Source organism: Triturus cristatus, chromosome 7, assembly GCF_964204655.1.
Source record: "Triturus cristatus chromosome 7, aTriCri1.1, whole genome shotgun sequence".
Lineage (NCBI taxonomy): Eukaryota > Metazoa > Chordata > Amphibia > Caudata > Salamandridae > Triturus > Triturus cristatus.
In genome coordinates this window covers 743,933,723-743,951,512 of record NC_140590.1, presented here as the reverse complement: position 1 = coordinate 743,951,512, position 17,790 = coordinate 743,933,723, and the positions used below count along the sequence as shown (strand labels likewise).

General features: G+C 50.4%; 1 protein-coding gene across 2 annotated transcripts in view; it reads right to left on the bottom strand.

The window, feature by feature from the left end:
- Positions 1-17,790, bottom strand: part of DNAH17 (dynein axonemal heavy chain 17) — a 14,992,541-nt gene that overhangs the window by 13,667,773 nt on the left and 1,306,978 nt on the right. Inside the window, exon 10 of one of the 2 annotated variants that reach the window (XM_085617471.1) lies at positions 2,132-2,160. The exons of the other annotated variant lie outside the window; for it this stretch is intronic. Within the exon in view, the coding sequence (XP_085473597.1) occupies positions 2,132-2,160 (29 nt within the window). The remainder of the gene's footprint in view (positions 1-2,131; positions 2,161-17,790) is intronic. 2 annotated transcript variants of the gene reach the window in all.

The following is a 17,790-nucleotide window of genomic DNA, read 5'->3' as shown; positions in this document are numbered from 1 at the left end:
TATGTTATATGTACCTAGACAATATCTGTGTGATCTTTCAATTTAGTATCTCAAGATTACAATGGTATTACAACAGCAAGCTCAGATCCCAACCGCTGCTCACCAATGTGAGAAGTTGGCCTGATGTATGATGTCACTAGTTATAGTGTACACCTTATATCAGTCCAAATACCCTTATGGTGATTGGTTGTAAAGTCAACCTTATAGACCAGCTATCCTAGTGGTAGCATGGACAAGAGCAGTCTTAGGCTAAACTCTGAATGGCATGTGAAGCCAGCTGTGATACCATATATAATCCCTTGAATACCAAATGAAAGGACACCACAACAGATATATATAAAATAAAGTGTATTTATTCTAAGCAAACCCTCAGCACTCTTTATGAGATTAGAGGTAAGTACAACACAGTCTTATTTAAGCATACATTAAGTCACACAGGTAAGTAATACAGTTAGGCCCTAGGGGCCACGCAAACCATATACTAAGTAAGTGGTATAAGAACCACTGTCACGGAAATAGAATAGGCCTAGGCCTAGGGAATCGCTGGGGCTACACTACACTAGCGTTAGTTAGGAAGTGGGAGGCCCACGGGATTTGTGTGCAGAGTGGAAACACTCACGCGTAATGCGTAAAAGTCAATAGCAATAGTATAGTTTAGAAAACGGTAGATTTAGGACACTTCCGGAGAAGCTAGGAAGTTGAGACTTGAAAACTAGACACTAGGATAGTCACTATCCTGATGAGCATCGGAGTACCCAAGTTACCTAGCCCACAGGCTGCGGGTGCATAGGGGTGAAGATGCGTCGTTTTCGTCGTCGACTCCTATGGATGCCTGAAGAAAGATGCTGACAGGCAGTCAGTGAAGAGTGTCCGGTGGATCCCGAGGCTGGGATCAAGAAGAGAAGAAACCTGCAAGCAGAAGTCAAGGTCACTAGCCAGGGACCACGTGGAACCAGGAAGGAACCAGGCGATGTCGTGAAGATTGCAGGTGAAGGTGAAGCTTGTCGCTGCAGCCAGGAGGACCAGGAAGCGTCGAGGACGACCAGGACCAGGAGGCGAGCTGTCCCACGAAGGCTCTTGCTGTCGGCGGCGTCGAAGTTGGACTAGGACTCACCAAGCCTTGGCAAGCGGAACCCACGAAGAACGAAGGACTTGCTTCTGGTGCAGACCAGGAAGGTCTGGGGTGCTTCTTCTTTGCAGAGAAGCGGGAGCCAGTCTGGAGGAGCCAAACCAGCGCAGAAGATTTCAGGGTGCGTCGTCACAGAGGCCACTAGCCAGCGGGCAAGCAACCGGACAGACGCGGCAAGCAGGAAAATGCTGAAGGGCCCCACGCAGGACTCGTGGAGTGTGGGGGGCTGATCTTCGGTGCAGATGGTGCTTGGGGTTGGGGCTTCTCAATCCCCGGTGCACAACTTCGAGGGTACCTCAGAAGCTGCGCTGTAAGTTACTAGCCACTTTTTCCAGGTAGCCGGTCCCACGTCGCTCGTCGCCTCCACGGATCTCAGCTCTGCTGCAGATGTGGATGAGGGTCGGAGAAGTCTGGAAGTCAAGGCTCTGGTCGGGCTCTGCAGTCGGTTCCTCGTAGAACGGTCGCAAAGCAAAGGGTAGTCTCTTGATGGTGCCTGTTTGCACAGGGTAGCCACTCCTTGGCTACAAGGGAGATTCTTCAGTCTTCTTCTTTCGTCGAATGTCGAAGGTCCAGAGTTTCTGTTCAGTTTTGCAGGTTCAGGATAATCTAAAGTCTTGAGGCCCAACTCCCACTCTTATACTAATCTGGGGGGCTGGGATACCTGCTAGGTCACGCCTCATGGGTGGGACCTGGGAGGGGGTGGTTACACCCACTTCCCTTTGTCCAGTTTCGCGCCAGAGCTGGGGCTGGAGTGCCCCAGCGCCGGTTTGAACTGGACTATGCAAGGAACACCTTGTGTGCCCCAGGCATGTCTCATTCCTTTCAGCCCACCCTGCCCCAATACACTAAAGGCTGTCTGGGGAGGTGCTAGCACCTCCCCAAGCAGGAAACCTATTGTCCAGGCCTCCCTGGCTGGGATCACTCCCAGCAGCAGGAGGTCAGACTTGTGTCTGTGGCAGCAGCATCCATTTTGTGATGCTGAGGCTTTGGTTAGAGTTAAACAGCAAAGTAGGATTTTAACATGTCTCTCCCTCTAGAAGGGAGGAATAATATCCTCATCACCAGAAATGGTATGGGGGTATTATTCCAAAGTGTTAGACACCTTACACGACATGTTTTGATAAAGCCAAACCATAGTTACCATAACCGTTTAAGATTATAAGGCACTTTAAGAGTATATGGTAGGCTATATCATAGAACAGCTATAAGGACTTGGTTCCGAAAGAACAAGTTACTTACCTTCGGTAACGATGTATCTGTAAGAAACATTAGTTAGTTAGATTCCTCACCTTAGAATATCCCCAGGCGTCAGACTGGATCCGGAAGATTTTTCGTCAGCAATACCCCTTGCGCGTCGCTAGGCGTCGTCTGCGGCTCCGCGTCCGTCGTCGGCGTCGTGCGCCGGGATGACATCGTCGGAGTACTTAGACGCCGCCCTCGCCTGCTGACGTCAGTTCTTGTACATAGCCTTCCGCGCCAGGAACGCAGAGCCATGCAAAGACCGACACTGGTGCCAAAAATGAAATCTAGGGGCCTGAAAAGGACAACCTTAACCCTAGATGTCAGTTCGCAGAACGGGGAGGATGGGTGGGTCGGTGAGGAATCTAACTAACTAATGTTTCTTACAGATACATCGTTACCGAAGGTAAGTAACTTGTTCATCTGAAAGAAACACGTTAGTTAGATTCCTCACCTTAGAATAGATACCCAAGCAATACCATCCCCGGTGGTGGGTCTGCGAACCAAGATCACACCAGAAAGTCCTGGAGGACAGAACGGCCAAAGAAGCCATCCCTCCGGACTTGGCTGTCAAGGCAATAATGCCTGGCAAACGTGTGTAACGAAGCCCACGTCGCCGCCTGACAGATGTCCTGCAAAGGGACTCCCCGTCCCAAGGCAGTAGTAGCCGCTGTGGCCCGAGTAGAATGGGCGCGCAGCCCAACAGGAGGGTCCTTTTTTGCCAAAGAATAGCAAATTTTGATACACAAAACGACCCACCGAGAGATGGTTCGTTTGTGCACAGCTTTCCCCTTCTTAGCGCCCACGTACCCAACAAAAAGCTGGTCGTCCACCCGGAACTGTTTTGTGCGGTCCAGATAAAAGGAGAGCGCACGTTTTGGGTCCAGACGGTGGAGCCTCTCTTCCTCTTTGGAAGGATGCGGAGGCGGAAAGAAGGTGGGCAAGGTGACAGACTGCCCAAGGTGAAATGGAGTCACCACTTTAGGAAGAAAGGAGGGACGAGGCCGAAGGACAACCTTGTCCGGATGAACAGATAGAAAAGGAGGCTTTGAAGATAAAGCCTGGAGCTCACTCACCCGTCTAGCCGAGGTGATGGCTACCAGAAAAGCAGTCTTTAGAGTTAGAAGACGAAGAGGGCAATTGTGAAGAGGCTCAAAGGGAGCGCACATCAGGAATGTCAAAACCAGATTCAAGTCCCACTGAGGCATTACAAAAGGGACAGGAGGGAACGTGTGCGTAATGCCTTTGAGAAAGCGTGTAACCACAGGGGACTTGAAAAGAGAAGGCTGATCAGGAAGCCGCAAGAAGGCGGAGATGGCAGCAAGATAACCTTTCAGGGTGCCCAGGGCAGAGCCCTGCCGGGCCAGAGAAAGAAGGAAGAGGAGAACCTCAGAAAGAGGGGCGGAAAGGGGATCCACAGCCTTTGCTGTGCACCATGCCACAAATTTGTTCCACCGGCAGGCGTATACCGTCTTTGTGGAGGGACGCCTGGCTGCCAGAATGACATCACAGACTTCAGGAGGCAAGTCAAATGGCATCAACTGCCGCCGCTCAATCTCCACGCATGGAGGTGGAGGCTGGACAGGTTCGGGTGGAGGACCGTCCCCTGCTGCTGCGACAGAAGATCCTCCCGAAGGGGCAGACGTATCGGGGGATCGGTCAACATACTGAGTAGCTCGGGATACCAGTATCTTCGTGCCCAATCCGGAGCCACCAAGATGACTTGGGCCCGGTCGTGCCTGATCTTCTTCAGCACTCTGGGCAGAAGTGGTATAGGCGGAAAGGCGTACAACAGACCGCAACTCCACTCGTGACGAAAAGCGTCGCCGAGCGAGTGCCGCCTTGGAAATTCCAACGCGCAGAACTGCTGACATTGCGCGTTCTCTTCGGTGGCGAATAGATCTAACCAAGGCTCTCCCCACTGCTGAAAGAGACCTTGCGCCACTTCGGAGTTCAGACGCCATTCGTGATCCATCATGCACCGGCGGCTGAGTTCGTCTGCTCTGGCGTTCAGAGAGCCCGCCAGATGTTGAACCACTAGGGTGACGCCCTGGTGTTCCAGCCACGTCCAGAGGCGCAGAGCCTCCTGACAAAGGGTCCACGACCCCACCCCGCCCTGTTTGTTGCAATACCACATGGCGGTGGTGTTGTCCGTGAACACCTGCACGACACTTCCCCTGACAGAGGGAAGGAAGGCTTTCAGTGCAAGCCGGATCGCTCTCAACTCCAACAGGTTGATGTGGAGACGAGACTCCGCCGGAGACCAGAGGCCTCTGATCTCCGCCTCTCCCATATGGCCACCCCATCCCAGGAGGGACGCATCCGTCACTACGACATGCTCCGGTTGGGGAAGGGAGAGGCTCTTGCCCTTGACCCACTCGCGGTCCGTGAGCCACCACTGCAACTGCTGTGCAGTGCCCTCCGAGATCAAGACATGGTCGGACAGGTTGCCGTGATGCTGGGCCCACTGAAACTTCAGGTCCCACTGCAGAGCCCGCATGCGCCGCCTGGCGTGATGCACTAGTAGGATGCAGGAGGCCATCAGCCCCAGAAGCCGCAACACTAGCCTGACCGAAACCCGGGATAGAGGCCGAAAGATGGGAATCAGAGCCTGTATATCCCGGACCCGCTGTTCCGGTGGATGGACCCGGAACTGCGCCGAATCGAGAACCGCTCCGATGAAGAGGAGCTTCTGAGAGGGACTCAGGTGTGACTTCGGCACGTTGATGGAAAACCCCAGCAAATGCAGGAGATCCGCCGTAGTCTGGAGGTGGGAGACGACTGCCTGGGGCGAGCCCGCCTTCAACAACCAGTCGTCGAGATAGGGGAAGACTGAAACCCCTGATCTGCGCAGATGAGCTGCGACCACCGCCATCACTTTCGTGAACACCCGAGGGGCACTGGTGAGGCCGAAGGGGAGCACGGTAAACTGAAAGTGCTCTTGGCCCACCGTGAACCGCAGGTAACGCCGGTGGGCCGGCAGGACGGGGATATGGAAATATGCGTCCTGCAAGTCCAACGCTACCATCCAGTCTCCAGGGTCTAGGGCAGCTAAAACCTGAGCCAACGTTAGCATCTTGAACCTTTCCTTTCGGAGGAAGGCATTGACGTTCCGGAGGTCCAAGATAGGGCGCAGGCCCCCCTTGCCCTTCTTGGGAACCAGAAAGTAGTGGGAATAACAACCACGACCTACTTCTGGACTCGGAACGCGCTCGACGGCCCCCTTGGCCAAGAGAGCCGAAACTTCCTCGCGGAGAAGATCCAAATGATCCCCCGAGATACGGTGGTGCTGCGGTGGCATGGCTGGAGGGGTCGTCTCGAAGGGGAGGGAGTAGCCCCTTCGGACGATTTGCAGCACCCACCTGTCCGATGTGATGGACCGCCAGTGGAGCAGGTGATGGCGAACTCTGCCGCCCACTGGCGTGGTATGGGCCTGAAAGCTCGGACTAGGAAGGCTTTGAGGCGGATGCTGCCGGGGTGGATGTGGGCTGACCACGTCGGCCTCCATTTCCGCCACGGCGGAAGCCCCGTCCGCGACCGCGCGCAGGTTGGGTCTGCGGCTGGTGGCTTTGCGGACGTGAGGAGGCGCCCCTTCCTTGGCCACGAAAGGGGCGAAAAGCGGAGGTGTGCGCCCGCGGAGCCGAGAGGCCCAAGTACTTGGCCGTAGCCCGGGAGTCCTTAAAGCGGTTCAGCGCACTGTCCGCCTTCTCACCAAACAGGCGAGTGCCATCAAAGGGCATGTCCATGAGGGTGTTCTGGACATCCCCGGAAAATGACGTGGACCGCATCCAGGCGTGGCGGCGGAGCGCCACCGTGGTGGAAATCGCCCGACCTAGCGAATCCGTGGTGTCAAGCCCACATCGTATGGCGTGCCGTGCTGCATCCCTCCCATCGGCCAAAGCCTGGGTAAGACGCGTCCGGACCTCCTCCGGACACAGGGGCAGCACGTCCTCCACCGTACCCCACAGGGAATGGGAATAACGGTCCAAGAGACAGGCGGTATTTAAGGACCGCAGGCCCAAACTAAGGGACGAGAACAGTTTCTTGCCAAACTGCTCGAGTCTCTTGGAATCCCGGTCCGGCGGAGCGGTCGGGAAGGAGGATTGGGAAGTAGAGGCCTGGATAACCAGACTCTCGGGGGTGGGGTGTTGGGACAGGAAACTGGGGTCGCCCGGAGCAGGGCGGTGGCGCCTGGCAACGTTCCTATCCACAGGAGGAACTGTGGAGGGCTTGGACCAGGTGCCCTGCAGAACGTCAGTGAGGGCCTCGTTGAACGGCAGCAGAGGCTCAGTGGAGCTTGCTGAGGTTTGAAGCACCTCAGTGAGGATGTTGGTCCTCACAGCCACGGCAGGCAACTCGAGCCCAAGGGCCTCAGCCGCCTTGCGCAGCACCACAGAAAATGCTGCACCCTCCTCCGAAGCCACGGTCGGAGGAGAAGTGAATCCAGCGTCTGGCGAAGTGTCCAGCCCGCTGGCCTCCCCCAGTTCATCTGCCCAGTCCTGAGAAAGCTGTGACTGAACAGCCAGAGGGTCCTCGAACCCCTCCCAGTCGCCCCCTTCTTCCGATTCCTGATAAACAGGAGGAATGATCGGAACCGGACTGTAGAGATGGTAGGTCTCAAGCGGCGCCGGATGCGGCGTCGGCGGACGCCGTGCCGGCGTCGGGTCCGGATGAGGGCTAAACCGGGGCGTCGGCGTCACAGGCGTCGGCGTCGGTGGCGCCGGTGACGGCGTCGGTGGTTCAGGCGTCGGCGCCGGTGGAGGAGTGACAAGGTCAACCGGCGTCGACTGGGGCCCCGGCAAGGGCCCCGCGGGGACCTGCGGCGTCGAGACCGGAGTCGTCGACGGCGCCGGGGCCGGAGCCGCCGGCACGCGAGGTCGCCCAGTCGAGTCCGCGAGTCCCGAAGGCGCGCCAGCGGGCGTCGACGGCGGGGCCAGGCTCCTCATGGCCGAGAGGAAGGCACTGATCTCCGCCGGCGCCGCGTCAGCCCCAGGGACCGGAAGGTATGGGGGCGGACGCGGCGCCTGCGGCTCCGCCGGAGCCGCGGGGGTGGAACCACTTGGACCCTCGGCCGAGTCGCGCGACCGGCGAGGGGAGTCCGAAGAGCGATGTCGCCGCTTGGACTTCTTAGAGTGTTTGGACTTACCCGACGACTTGGAGCCCGACGAGCGATGGTGGCGTCGGCTAGGGCTCCGCGAGCGATCCTTGGACCTCCTCCTGGACCGGGATCGCGCACGACGCGGAGCCGAGTGGCGAAGCTCGAGAAGCTTGCGGGACCGCTCCCGCCTAGCCTTCGAAGTCAGGGCCTGGCAGTCGTTGCACGACTCCGCGTCGTGGTCGAGGCCTAAGCAGTAGAGGCACCGGCGGTGGTGATCGGTCACCGACATCAGTCGATGACAATCTTCGCAAGCCTTGAACCCAGGCATCCTACCGGCACCAGATGTCGACAGACAAGGATCAAAAATGATCAAAAAGATTTAGTCAAAAAAGACTAAAAGGGGTAGCTCTCCCGGATCTGCGCTTACTGGCGCGGAAAAAAGAAGAACTGACGTCAGCGCGCGAGGGCGGCGTCTAAGTACTCCGACGACGTCATCCCGGCGCACGACGCCGACGACGGACGCGGAGCCGCAGACGACGCCTAGCGACGCGCAAGGGGTATTGCTGACGAAAAATCTTCCGGATCCAGTCTGACGCCTGGGGATATTCTAAGGTGAGGAATCTAACTAACGTGTTTCTTTCAGATGCTGCAGACAGGCTCAGCTCATGCTAGAGCACCATCTCACATGTTACCAAGCACTCTGCCTCCAGGATTGTTAAGGCCTGCCATAGGAGTGACTGATAGGTACACATGTGTCTATATATAAGGGTAGATATAGGCATACTATATCTAAGCAAGGGGTGATTACACGACCTTGCCCCAGCTGAGTGATCAGCCAGTTGTGTCTGATTGGAAGGCCAGACCAGGGGTGGCATAATACATGCTGCAGCCCCTGGGAGGCCTAGGGTACACCTATGCCCTGGGTACCTAGGGTACACTGTACAGGGTCCAATAAGGTGATCCTTACCAATTGGTTATGTACCTAGGGTACATGGAGTCCATTTTAAAGAGATAGCAGACAGCCTGAGACCCTGAATGGCAGGATCTCAGGCCAACTAAGTCGAAAAACCAGCTAGACATTGGGCAAAAAGTTGGGGGTAACCATAGTCAGATATCCACCTTCCTACATTACCTCTCTCTCAAAGAGGCAGTCGTCCCTTTGGAGTGGAAACAGGCTAAAATCCTTCCACTACTAAAAAAGCCATCGCTCGATCCGGGGAATCCAGGGAATTATCGCCCAATTTCTCTGCTCCCCTGTCTCGCAAAAATTTGCAAAAAGGCAGTCAATAAACAGCTCACTGACTTTGTGGAGGGGTTCGGTCTATTGCATCCAGCCCAATCAGGATTTAGAGCTGCTTATAGCACTGAGTCCGCCTTGCTCGAGGTCTTGGAAGCCATTCGAGACTGTTTGGACTCTGGCGGAAGTGCAGCTCTTATAATGCTGGATTTGTCGGCAGCGTTGGACACTGTTCCCCATGCTCTGCTCCTGGCCCGACTAGCGGACATCGGTATCACTGGTCGAGCCTGGAAGTGGCTGGAATCTTTTCTTGCGGGACGGTCGCAACAGGTCTGGCTACCGCCTTTCTCGTCTCCCCCGCAGTTGGTCACCACGGGAGTTCCGCAGGGGTCCTCTTTGAGCCCCCTGCTGTTTAACATATATGTTACCCCATTGGTCCATATGGCGGAGGAATGAGGTGCCAAGACCATCGCTTACGCCGACGATACTCCGCTTTTGTTCACCTGGGGCAAATCAGATTTTTCCACCATAAGGGTGCAGGAGTGTCTGACAGCTGTTTTTCAATGGCTCTCGGCTGCTCAACTGAAATGTAACGAGGAGAAGACTGAAATCATCCTTTATGGCAATTTTCCTCCTCGTTTTAGGGAATCACTCTGGCCATCTGGCTTTCCCTTGCCATCGTGCTCAGGCCTTCCAGTTAAAGACTTGGGGGTCTGGTTTGATGAGCAGCTGTCCTTTTCAACCCAGATTAAAAAACTGGCGGGAGTTGTTTTGGGATACTAAAGTCTCTCAAGAAATTTCTTCCACTACTGCCAAGATCAGCGAAGGAAACAGTAGTCCGGGCTTTGATCCTCTCCCGGGTTGATTATGCCAATGGGCTGTATCTGGGCCTTCCTGACTATATTTTTAAAAAGTTACAGGTGGTCCAGAATGCGGCAGCCCGACTGGTGCTGAACATTCCGACCAGGATGAGTACTGAGCATCATCTGCGCATGTTACATTGGCTCCCGGTGAGGAAGCTTGTTGAGTTTAAGGCCTTGGTTATAGCTCACCGCGCTCTATATGCTGGGGGTCCGCCTTATCTTAGAAAGCGCTTTGCTTTCTATCTGCCTACTAGGCATCTGAGATAGTCTTCTCAGCTGCTTGCGCAAATTCGTCGGGTGCGCCTCCAAAGAATGGGGGGCAGATCTCTGGCTGTCAGAGCTGCGACGGCATGGATTTTGCTGCCTGTCTCTCTGCGCGCTATCAAAGATCTAAGTCAGTTTAAGAAACAGCTCAAAACTTTCTTGTTCTGTCTCCTTTCCGGAACCCTTCAGGCTCGCGCCGGGACACTCCTAGGAGTAGCTTTGCGCGTTACAAAATCCAATAACAGAACATAACAGATGGAACAGGAGTCAGGAACATGAGAAGCAGGAAAACAAATTATACACACTCAGGGCCCGATTCAAAGAACTAACTTAAGACAAAATCCTAAACGTACTACCATTTTGGTATTCACAGAAGGCACTTACTCATTTCGGTATTCACAGAAGTTAGGAGTCCTAACTTTAGGACTCCTAAATGCCTTCTGTGAATACCGAAAGTCTTAAAATTAGGATTTTGCTCAGTTTAAGAGTAGTAAAGTTAGGACTCCTAACTTTACTACTCCTAAACTGAGAAAAATCCTAATTTTAAGACTTTCGGTATTCACAGAAGTCTTTTAGGAGTCCTAAATTTAGGAGTTCTAACAGTACTAAAGAAGTGGAGTGAAGTAGTAATTAGCTAAATTCAGAAGTGAATTTTGAAGAGAAACACCAAATTGGTAGAACTCAATGCTCCAGGGTCCTGATAGCAGGAGCCGGAAAAAAGAACTGAAGTAATTGCCACTGGCTGTGTATGATGGGATACTGGTGGTCTCTGGAATCTTAAAGGCATAGCTTCTATTTTTAAAGACATATAATGGCAGCCTATGGGGCTATTCTGCCCTTTCCTTTCATCTCTATCATGAAAAAAGGAGTTTTGTGAAGGTGATTATTCTGTGTGTTTAACACTACAAAAAATGTAGTTTACTGGCTACCTTTTTTCAATTCTAGATGAAGATACGGCCAGTGTAGCCTATGTATTTAGGCTGCATTATTGTTTTCTATCTCTTAAGTGTCTTCACAGGCCTTCCCGAAGAAAGGCAAAAAATATCCACTTTAGAAGATATATCTCAAGAAGTGCTCCAGGCCCCCTACGTGGGCAGGACTATTCAATTGCTTATGACTATACATGGAAATTCCCTACGAGAGAAGCTGCTGGTATCTGAGAAGTGTAACGATGTACAATTGACAGGAAGGGTTAAAGAGGGCTGAATGCACACCGTAAATGAAGGTCAGCAGTGTCTGCATTATGCGGACTGTAAAAAGGTGTGAGGCGTGTTCAAGATAAGAGCCTGTTTCTCTCTGCGGTTGCAAGATTGACCACGTTTCCTCTTACAGAACACTGCCGGTATGATGACAGGGTATCAGGAGAGAGCGAACCGCCGAGGTTGGTTCCTTCTTGTTAAATGACAGAAGAATATCTGCTGAGACTGCTCATTCTTCATTGGGTCCAAATGCCATAGACCATTTGAACAAATTAACCATTCACAGATTCTGTAATGTGTACAGTGGGCATTTTTTATACATTTGTATCATATTATGGTCATTTAGTTGCATTTAGAAACTTTCCTGTACACCACAAATTGTCACTTTGTTCTGATTCTATATTCACTTGGGATACTGAGCACCACGGATTGCTTTTGTATATATATATTTCTTCAAATATACGTGCATATTTATATAATGCACTATTTGGTCTCATCATTGAATTATGTATAGGGGTCTCCCTCTTTAGGATCATCTTACTAATAATAATTGCGATTGTGCATATATTATTATTCACTTATTCATACGGTTCACAGAAACCGTTGTTTCTCCTTGTACACTATATATCATGGGGTTTGTGAGTAGGGTCGCCCTTGTTCCCTGAACACCATTAGTAGACCTGCAGCACAGATTGTGCCGCCCACTCAGCAGCCTTTTATAACATGGCTCAGGCCTACCTTTGCAGAACATATGTGTGCAGTTCTAAACTGCCATTTCAACCTGGCAAGATGACCTACTTTCCAGGCCCAAACATTCCCTTTTATTTCACGCAAGTCACAACTACGGTAGGCTTTAGGCAGCCCCAAGGGCAGGGTGAAGTGCATTTAAAAGGTAGTACATGTACATTTGAGTTTTGCATGTCCTGGTAGTGAAATATTGCTAAATTCATTTTTCACTACTGCAAGGCCTATCACTCCGATAGGTTAACACGGAGAGTGCCTTAAAACATCTTTTGAGTGTAACTTCCCATTTGGTCAGATAGAAAATTGGAGTTTGGTGTCTCTGGACTCACAATTTAAAAGCACATCTTTTGGTAAAGTTGTTTTTTTAAATTTCAGGTCTCAAAATTCCACTTTTGGAAAGTTGACATTTTCCTACTTTATCCTGTGCCTGTCTCTGAATAAACATCTGGGTCAGGGTGACAGATGGGCTTTGTGCATTCCTTCTAGACAGCCTCACAAAGGGAGCTAAGGTGTGACATTTGCATCCTGATGGCCCATCACCAGGCTGATGGATCTTCCTGCAGTAGATTTGGAGGGAGGGGCTGACACCTGCACCTGAATATGGCTATGCTTGCCCCACACAAAGAGCTGCATACTCCCCCCGTAGTGCGTCCGGGGTCAGGGAAGGAAGGGCATTGACCTTATGAGGATCAAAGGCATATTTTATTGTCTCCCCCACTTCAAAGACAAATATTGGGATATGTACTGGACGTCTAACACACTCAAGTTACTTCACTTTGGGGTCCTGAGGAGACTCTGCAACTAAGAGGAGCTATGCAGCCAGGAGGGACTGCCAGTTTGCCACTTGCTTTGCTGGTCTGATGCATGCTGATTGCTGGGCTCCTAAGATGGACTGCCAATTTGCACTGTGCTCTGCTGTGTTGCCCTGCTACCTGTGCAGTGAGGGGGGACTGAACCTGCGTCCACAACTTCTACTCCAGCCTGAGTGACTCAAAGGGCTTGCTGACTTGCCCCCTTTTCTCTTCGAGGGCCCCAGTACATTAAAGGCCTCATGGTACAGCTCACTGCACTCTGTGACCATTACCTTCCTCCTCCGTTTTTCCTCGTCACAGTCACCCAGGAAGTTCATGTGACGAGGAAGACTGACTCAGAGTAATGAAGATTACAGGTAAGTAACCAAGTCAGTACCAGCGCTCTAAGCTACCAGAGCGTGCATGTTTTATCGCTGGTTCAGCCAGAGGATCGAGAGCGGTGCCTCATTGCTGCTCCTGCACCGTTCTGCCTATAGTGAGCCAACAGTTATCGTTCTCTGTTTGCCCGATCGCTCCCACTCCCGAGTGACAGGAAGGAGTGCCTCTTTGTGGGCCAAGCACCAAGGATTAGCCCTTGACACATTCAGTGCTGGGAGCCTCAAGCAGCGTGGATGCCCTTCTGGTTGTCTAACAACTGCAATGTGTTGGGCGCGCACGCACCAGACTCTCCGGGCAGGAGATTTGCAAAGATTTACTCTACAGCGACTGAACTCCTGGTTGCAAACCCGCCTGGGGCCATGCCGTAGCCAACTCTACTCCCTGCAATGCCAACACCCAGTGCAGCGACAAATCCCAATTACTGTGCTGCAGGGCCCAGGCAGCCTGTTTTCAACCCCCACCACACCCAGTATAGTTGCGAGGAAAAGAGTTTTGCTATATTTCGGTCTCTTCATTTCCAAGGTGGAGGCGGACGGTGTGTTAGCCAGAAGATTACCGTAACTCCCTGACAGGCAGTGCCCACAACTTTCTTGAGCATTCTGAATTCATTGTGTATATACAAACCCTTCTTTATAACTGATAGATTCATTGAATTCTTTATTTTTAAACCATAAAGGTTTATTAAGGCACAATACAGAAGTAAAAAGTAATAGTCAAAATGCACAATGAATCAATATGTACAATTAGCATGCGGCTGGATCAGATGCAGCAAAGAGTCTGACATGAAGTCAAGTCGCAAAGTGAAAATAATATAAGTCCAAATCAAGAGATGAAGTGACTTAGTTCTGTCCTCAAAGAGTTGGAGCAAACCAATGTGGCTCATCTCCAATTTCAAGGTCTTACATAGTGAAATACACTGTGAAATTAGCATTGTCAGCATAAGGTGATTGATCATTCACATATTGACAAATTGGAACACAACATATTATACAGCGTCATCTAGAACCATCCCCTAACTGAAAATTAAATCAACCACTTTGACCTAATAACATTGGATGTGTCAGTACAAATCTAGTTACACTCAAAAAAATGGCAATCTCAATTATGAATAGAACTACAGTATCACAAGCAAGAAGAGCCCTGGATGTTGCAAAAGGCTTCCTCTGTAGTTCTTTGAAAATACCTAGTATTTCATAAATGCTCATTTTTTTAAGTGCTATGAGAGGTGCAATGAAAACTTGTTGGCTGCCTTAGAACCCAAAATAGAGTTTATGCCTAGTTGAGTTAAGCCCAGTTTCGCAAAATGACGTGCTTTCATTTAGATTTCAAAATGTTCAGAATGGTTGACAAATTTTTAATATATCAAGAACAGTTCTATAGTTTTACATGAAATAAGTTTATTACTACTCGTCAGAACCCATTTTATCAACATCGGAATAACGAAAGATGAGGTGAAACTGCAAGAATTCAAACGTTAGTCTGGTTGGTTACTTAGGGCTGCTTGAAACAGGTATTAATTTAGTATTTTGTGACCTGCAGTTAACCTTGAGGTGCCAAATGCATTGAGCCACTGTGCTTCCTTTTCCAGCAGACACATTAACTCCCAGAGCTATTTTATTATTTTTTTGTTAAATCGGTTTATTGACATTTTACACTTTCCATATTTATGCAACAACATAGGACAATGCTAATGCATGCATTAAAGTTACATGGTCAATTTCCAATCACAATACAAATCGGGTTTGGGTAACCCTGTGTGGTGCTTAGCACCGAGTATCAGGATACGTGTATTGCGATGTAGCATGTCTGCGTTTTTCATATCACAGGTATTATGAAATGACGCATGAGAATTCACGTTGTCCAAAAGTGTTATGCTACAGATCTGAACTGTGGGAGTGGGTTTCAACATAATGAAGACAAAGTAAGACGAAGGAAAGGGGGTAACTGAGTGTAACGCTGCTGCCCGCTCTCCGACGTGGGCCAGCCCACACATGTGTGATGCGCGCAGAAGAGCCCTTATATGTATGTATCAGCCCATTAAGTGACCCAGGTAAAAAGCTGTCTTGGCTGTATTTCTGAAGGCGTGGTGTCAGATTAGCTATCCAACTGTGCCACCGCGGGGGCTATGTCCTCCTCCCCCGCTGAGGAACCCCCAGCCGACTCATCCATCCCCAGCAACTCCGATAGAACGGTCTCCTACTTTGTGGCTAGAGGGAACTTGCGGAGGCCTGGCAGGTCCTCCTTGCATAAGACAACACTCTCAGCCCTGGCCCAATTGAGTTAAGAGCGGCACCACGCTGCTGCGTGCGGAGCTATCGGCGCTCTCCATCGTTTTGTGATTAGACTCTTAGTGGTGGCTAGGTCCAGATCTAGAAAGCGGGAAGTGGCCCTATTTTTCCGGTCCCTTTTGAACAGATGAAGGATATAGACCTCCTATTGGAAAGGAATGTCCCGCCCACTGCAGTGGGATAAGGTGGCATCTAACTCGATCAAGTACGTGAGGGAGCTCGGGGAAATGCCACAGCATGAGTAAGATATTACCATCAACTAAGTGGCAGCTGGAGCAGGCAGAGTCTGTGCGGTGAAAATATTTATTGATTTTAGCTGGGGTGAGGTATGCTCAATGTACAATGAAAAACTGTATCTGACGGAAACGATGATTACGGTGGATGTGGGAGGGGACATCTAGGGAAGCTGTCCATTCGGACTCAGAAGACGCATCCCAAATTCCCTTCCCAATGTAACTTTAAGGGGTTCAGAGAGGCTACAGCATGCTGACGAAGTGACGCTGCGAACCATCTAATCAGATGACACCCTTCACCCATGATATGTAGGTATTGGATTGTATGATGTTCAGGAAGCTCAGTGGACAGACAGCCCCACCTGGAAGATAGGGATGCGATGAGTGAGTGATGTAGTAGGAAGCACCCCGGGTGAAGACCCTCCTCCTCCTCCACCAGCTCGGTGTATGGGATAAGGATCCCATCCCGGAACAAATCTCCGGTATCTTGGATTCCAACTGTATCCCATCCCTTAATTCCGCCGCGGAGGGGATTCTTTGTTTCCTGGGAGTTTTCAGAAGAAGGATAGTGGGAAGCATTTATAAGCCACCGAAAGTAATAGGGGGCGTATGCCTCTGGGCCGCGCGCATGAGTGAAACAGATGTAGAAGGGTGAGACGTGAAACGGGGGTGTAGAGTGGCCGTGTCTAAAAGGCGACGGGACGCCAGCCATCTGGCAATCCACCGTATCTGAGAAGCCAGGTAATAAATAGTGCTCAAATGAGGAGTGGTAGGCCCCCCGGGTAGGTAAGTAGAGCTTTTTAATGGCGACTCTGTGCCTGGAGGCCCCCCAAATAAAGTCTCTGACTGTTTTCTCTAATTTGCTGAAGAAGGCTGGAGGTAACTAAAGAGCTAGGTTTGTAAAATAATAAAGAAGCCGAGGTAGGATCACGATCTGAGCAAGGGCGATTCTGTCGGAGATGGATAGCGACAGAGTCCCCTAAAGGCGATCTGGGATCGAATAGCAGTCACTGCTCTGGTAATGCTGCCACCTAAAAGATCAATTTTGATCCAATAGATATGAATACCTAGATAGCGGAAAGTGCCAATACACTACGACACTGATCCACCGCTCAGCGAGCAACCCGGGTCTGGGGTGCTCACAGAGAAGGGTAAAAGAGTAGATTTCGATGCGTTGACCCACAGGCCTGACACCATGGCAACTTCCGACAGTGTCGAATCCAACAACGGGGGGATAGCGTGGAGGTCTCTAATATATAGCAGAATGTTGTCAGCATATAAAGAAATTGTGTGAGTGTCATCCCCAAGGGGAATCCCCGTGTCTACACGGGCCTGGACACATGTGGCCAAAGGTTCCACTGCTAATGAGAAAAGAAGGGGGGATAAGGGGCATCCTTGCCTGGTCCCGTAGCCTACTGCTATGGCCTGTTTTGTCTCGGACAGATGACTGGGTGTCTGTATTGCATTCGTACCAGCCAAATGAAGAAGGGCCCAATACCAAATCTGGATAAGCTAGTGTGAGAAAGTGGCTCTGTATATACTGTTCCCAAATAGGTACAGGGTGTACAGAGTCCACAGTCCCCAGAGGTTTGGCAGAGGCTAACGTTAGATATAACCTTACTCTCTAAAGTGGTAGCTTGGTCGAGCAGTAAGGCAGTACCAGAGGAAAGTGTAAAGCATTTGTTGTACACACTCAGTCAGCAAATGGTCTCACACACTCAATAACTGAACTCTAGGCCAATTGTTTATATCTAAAAAATATAGGCTTGTTTTATTTTAGAACCAACAATTGGTATTAAAATATACTTTCTCAGAATGAGATGCTTTATATATATACTTTTGCAATATGCAATTGACTTTTGTAAACAGTTACAAGTGGTTGCAATAGGCAACACTATTTTAAACACAATAATGCATTGAGTTCAATAGAAGTTTCATGTTATTTGCAACAGATTACTTTTAGGATTACTTTTGGAATTCCAGGACTGGATCCTAGATTCAGTCCTGGGTCAGTACTTAGAATCAAGTGATAAAAGTCGACTTAATTACTGTGATGATTTTTAGACAATATTTTGTTATTTTAAAAGTTGACACTTAGAAAATATTTCATAGAAAACAGTCAATGATTCCCTATGGAAGAAAATTCAAGTTGCAGGTATAGTATGTTCTCGTTACTTTTGTAGTCCAGTACTGGGTACCTAGACTCAGTACTGGGACCTTTATCCAAAACAGGTAAGCAATTACGTTTTTAGAAGTTATACGATTTTTAAAGAACATTTAAAGTTTGCAGAAATTGACACTTAGAA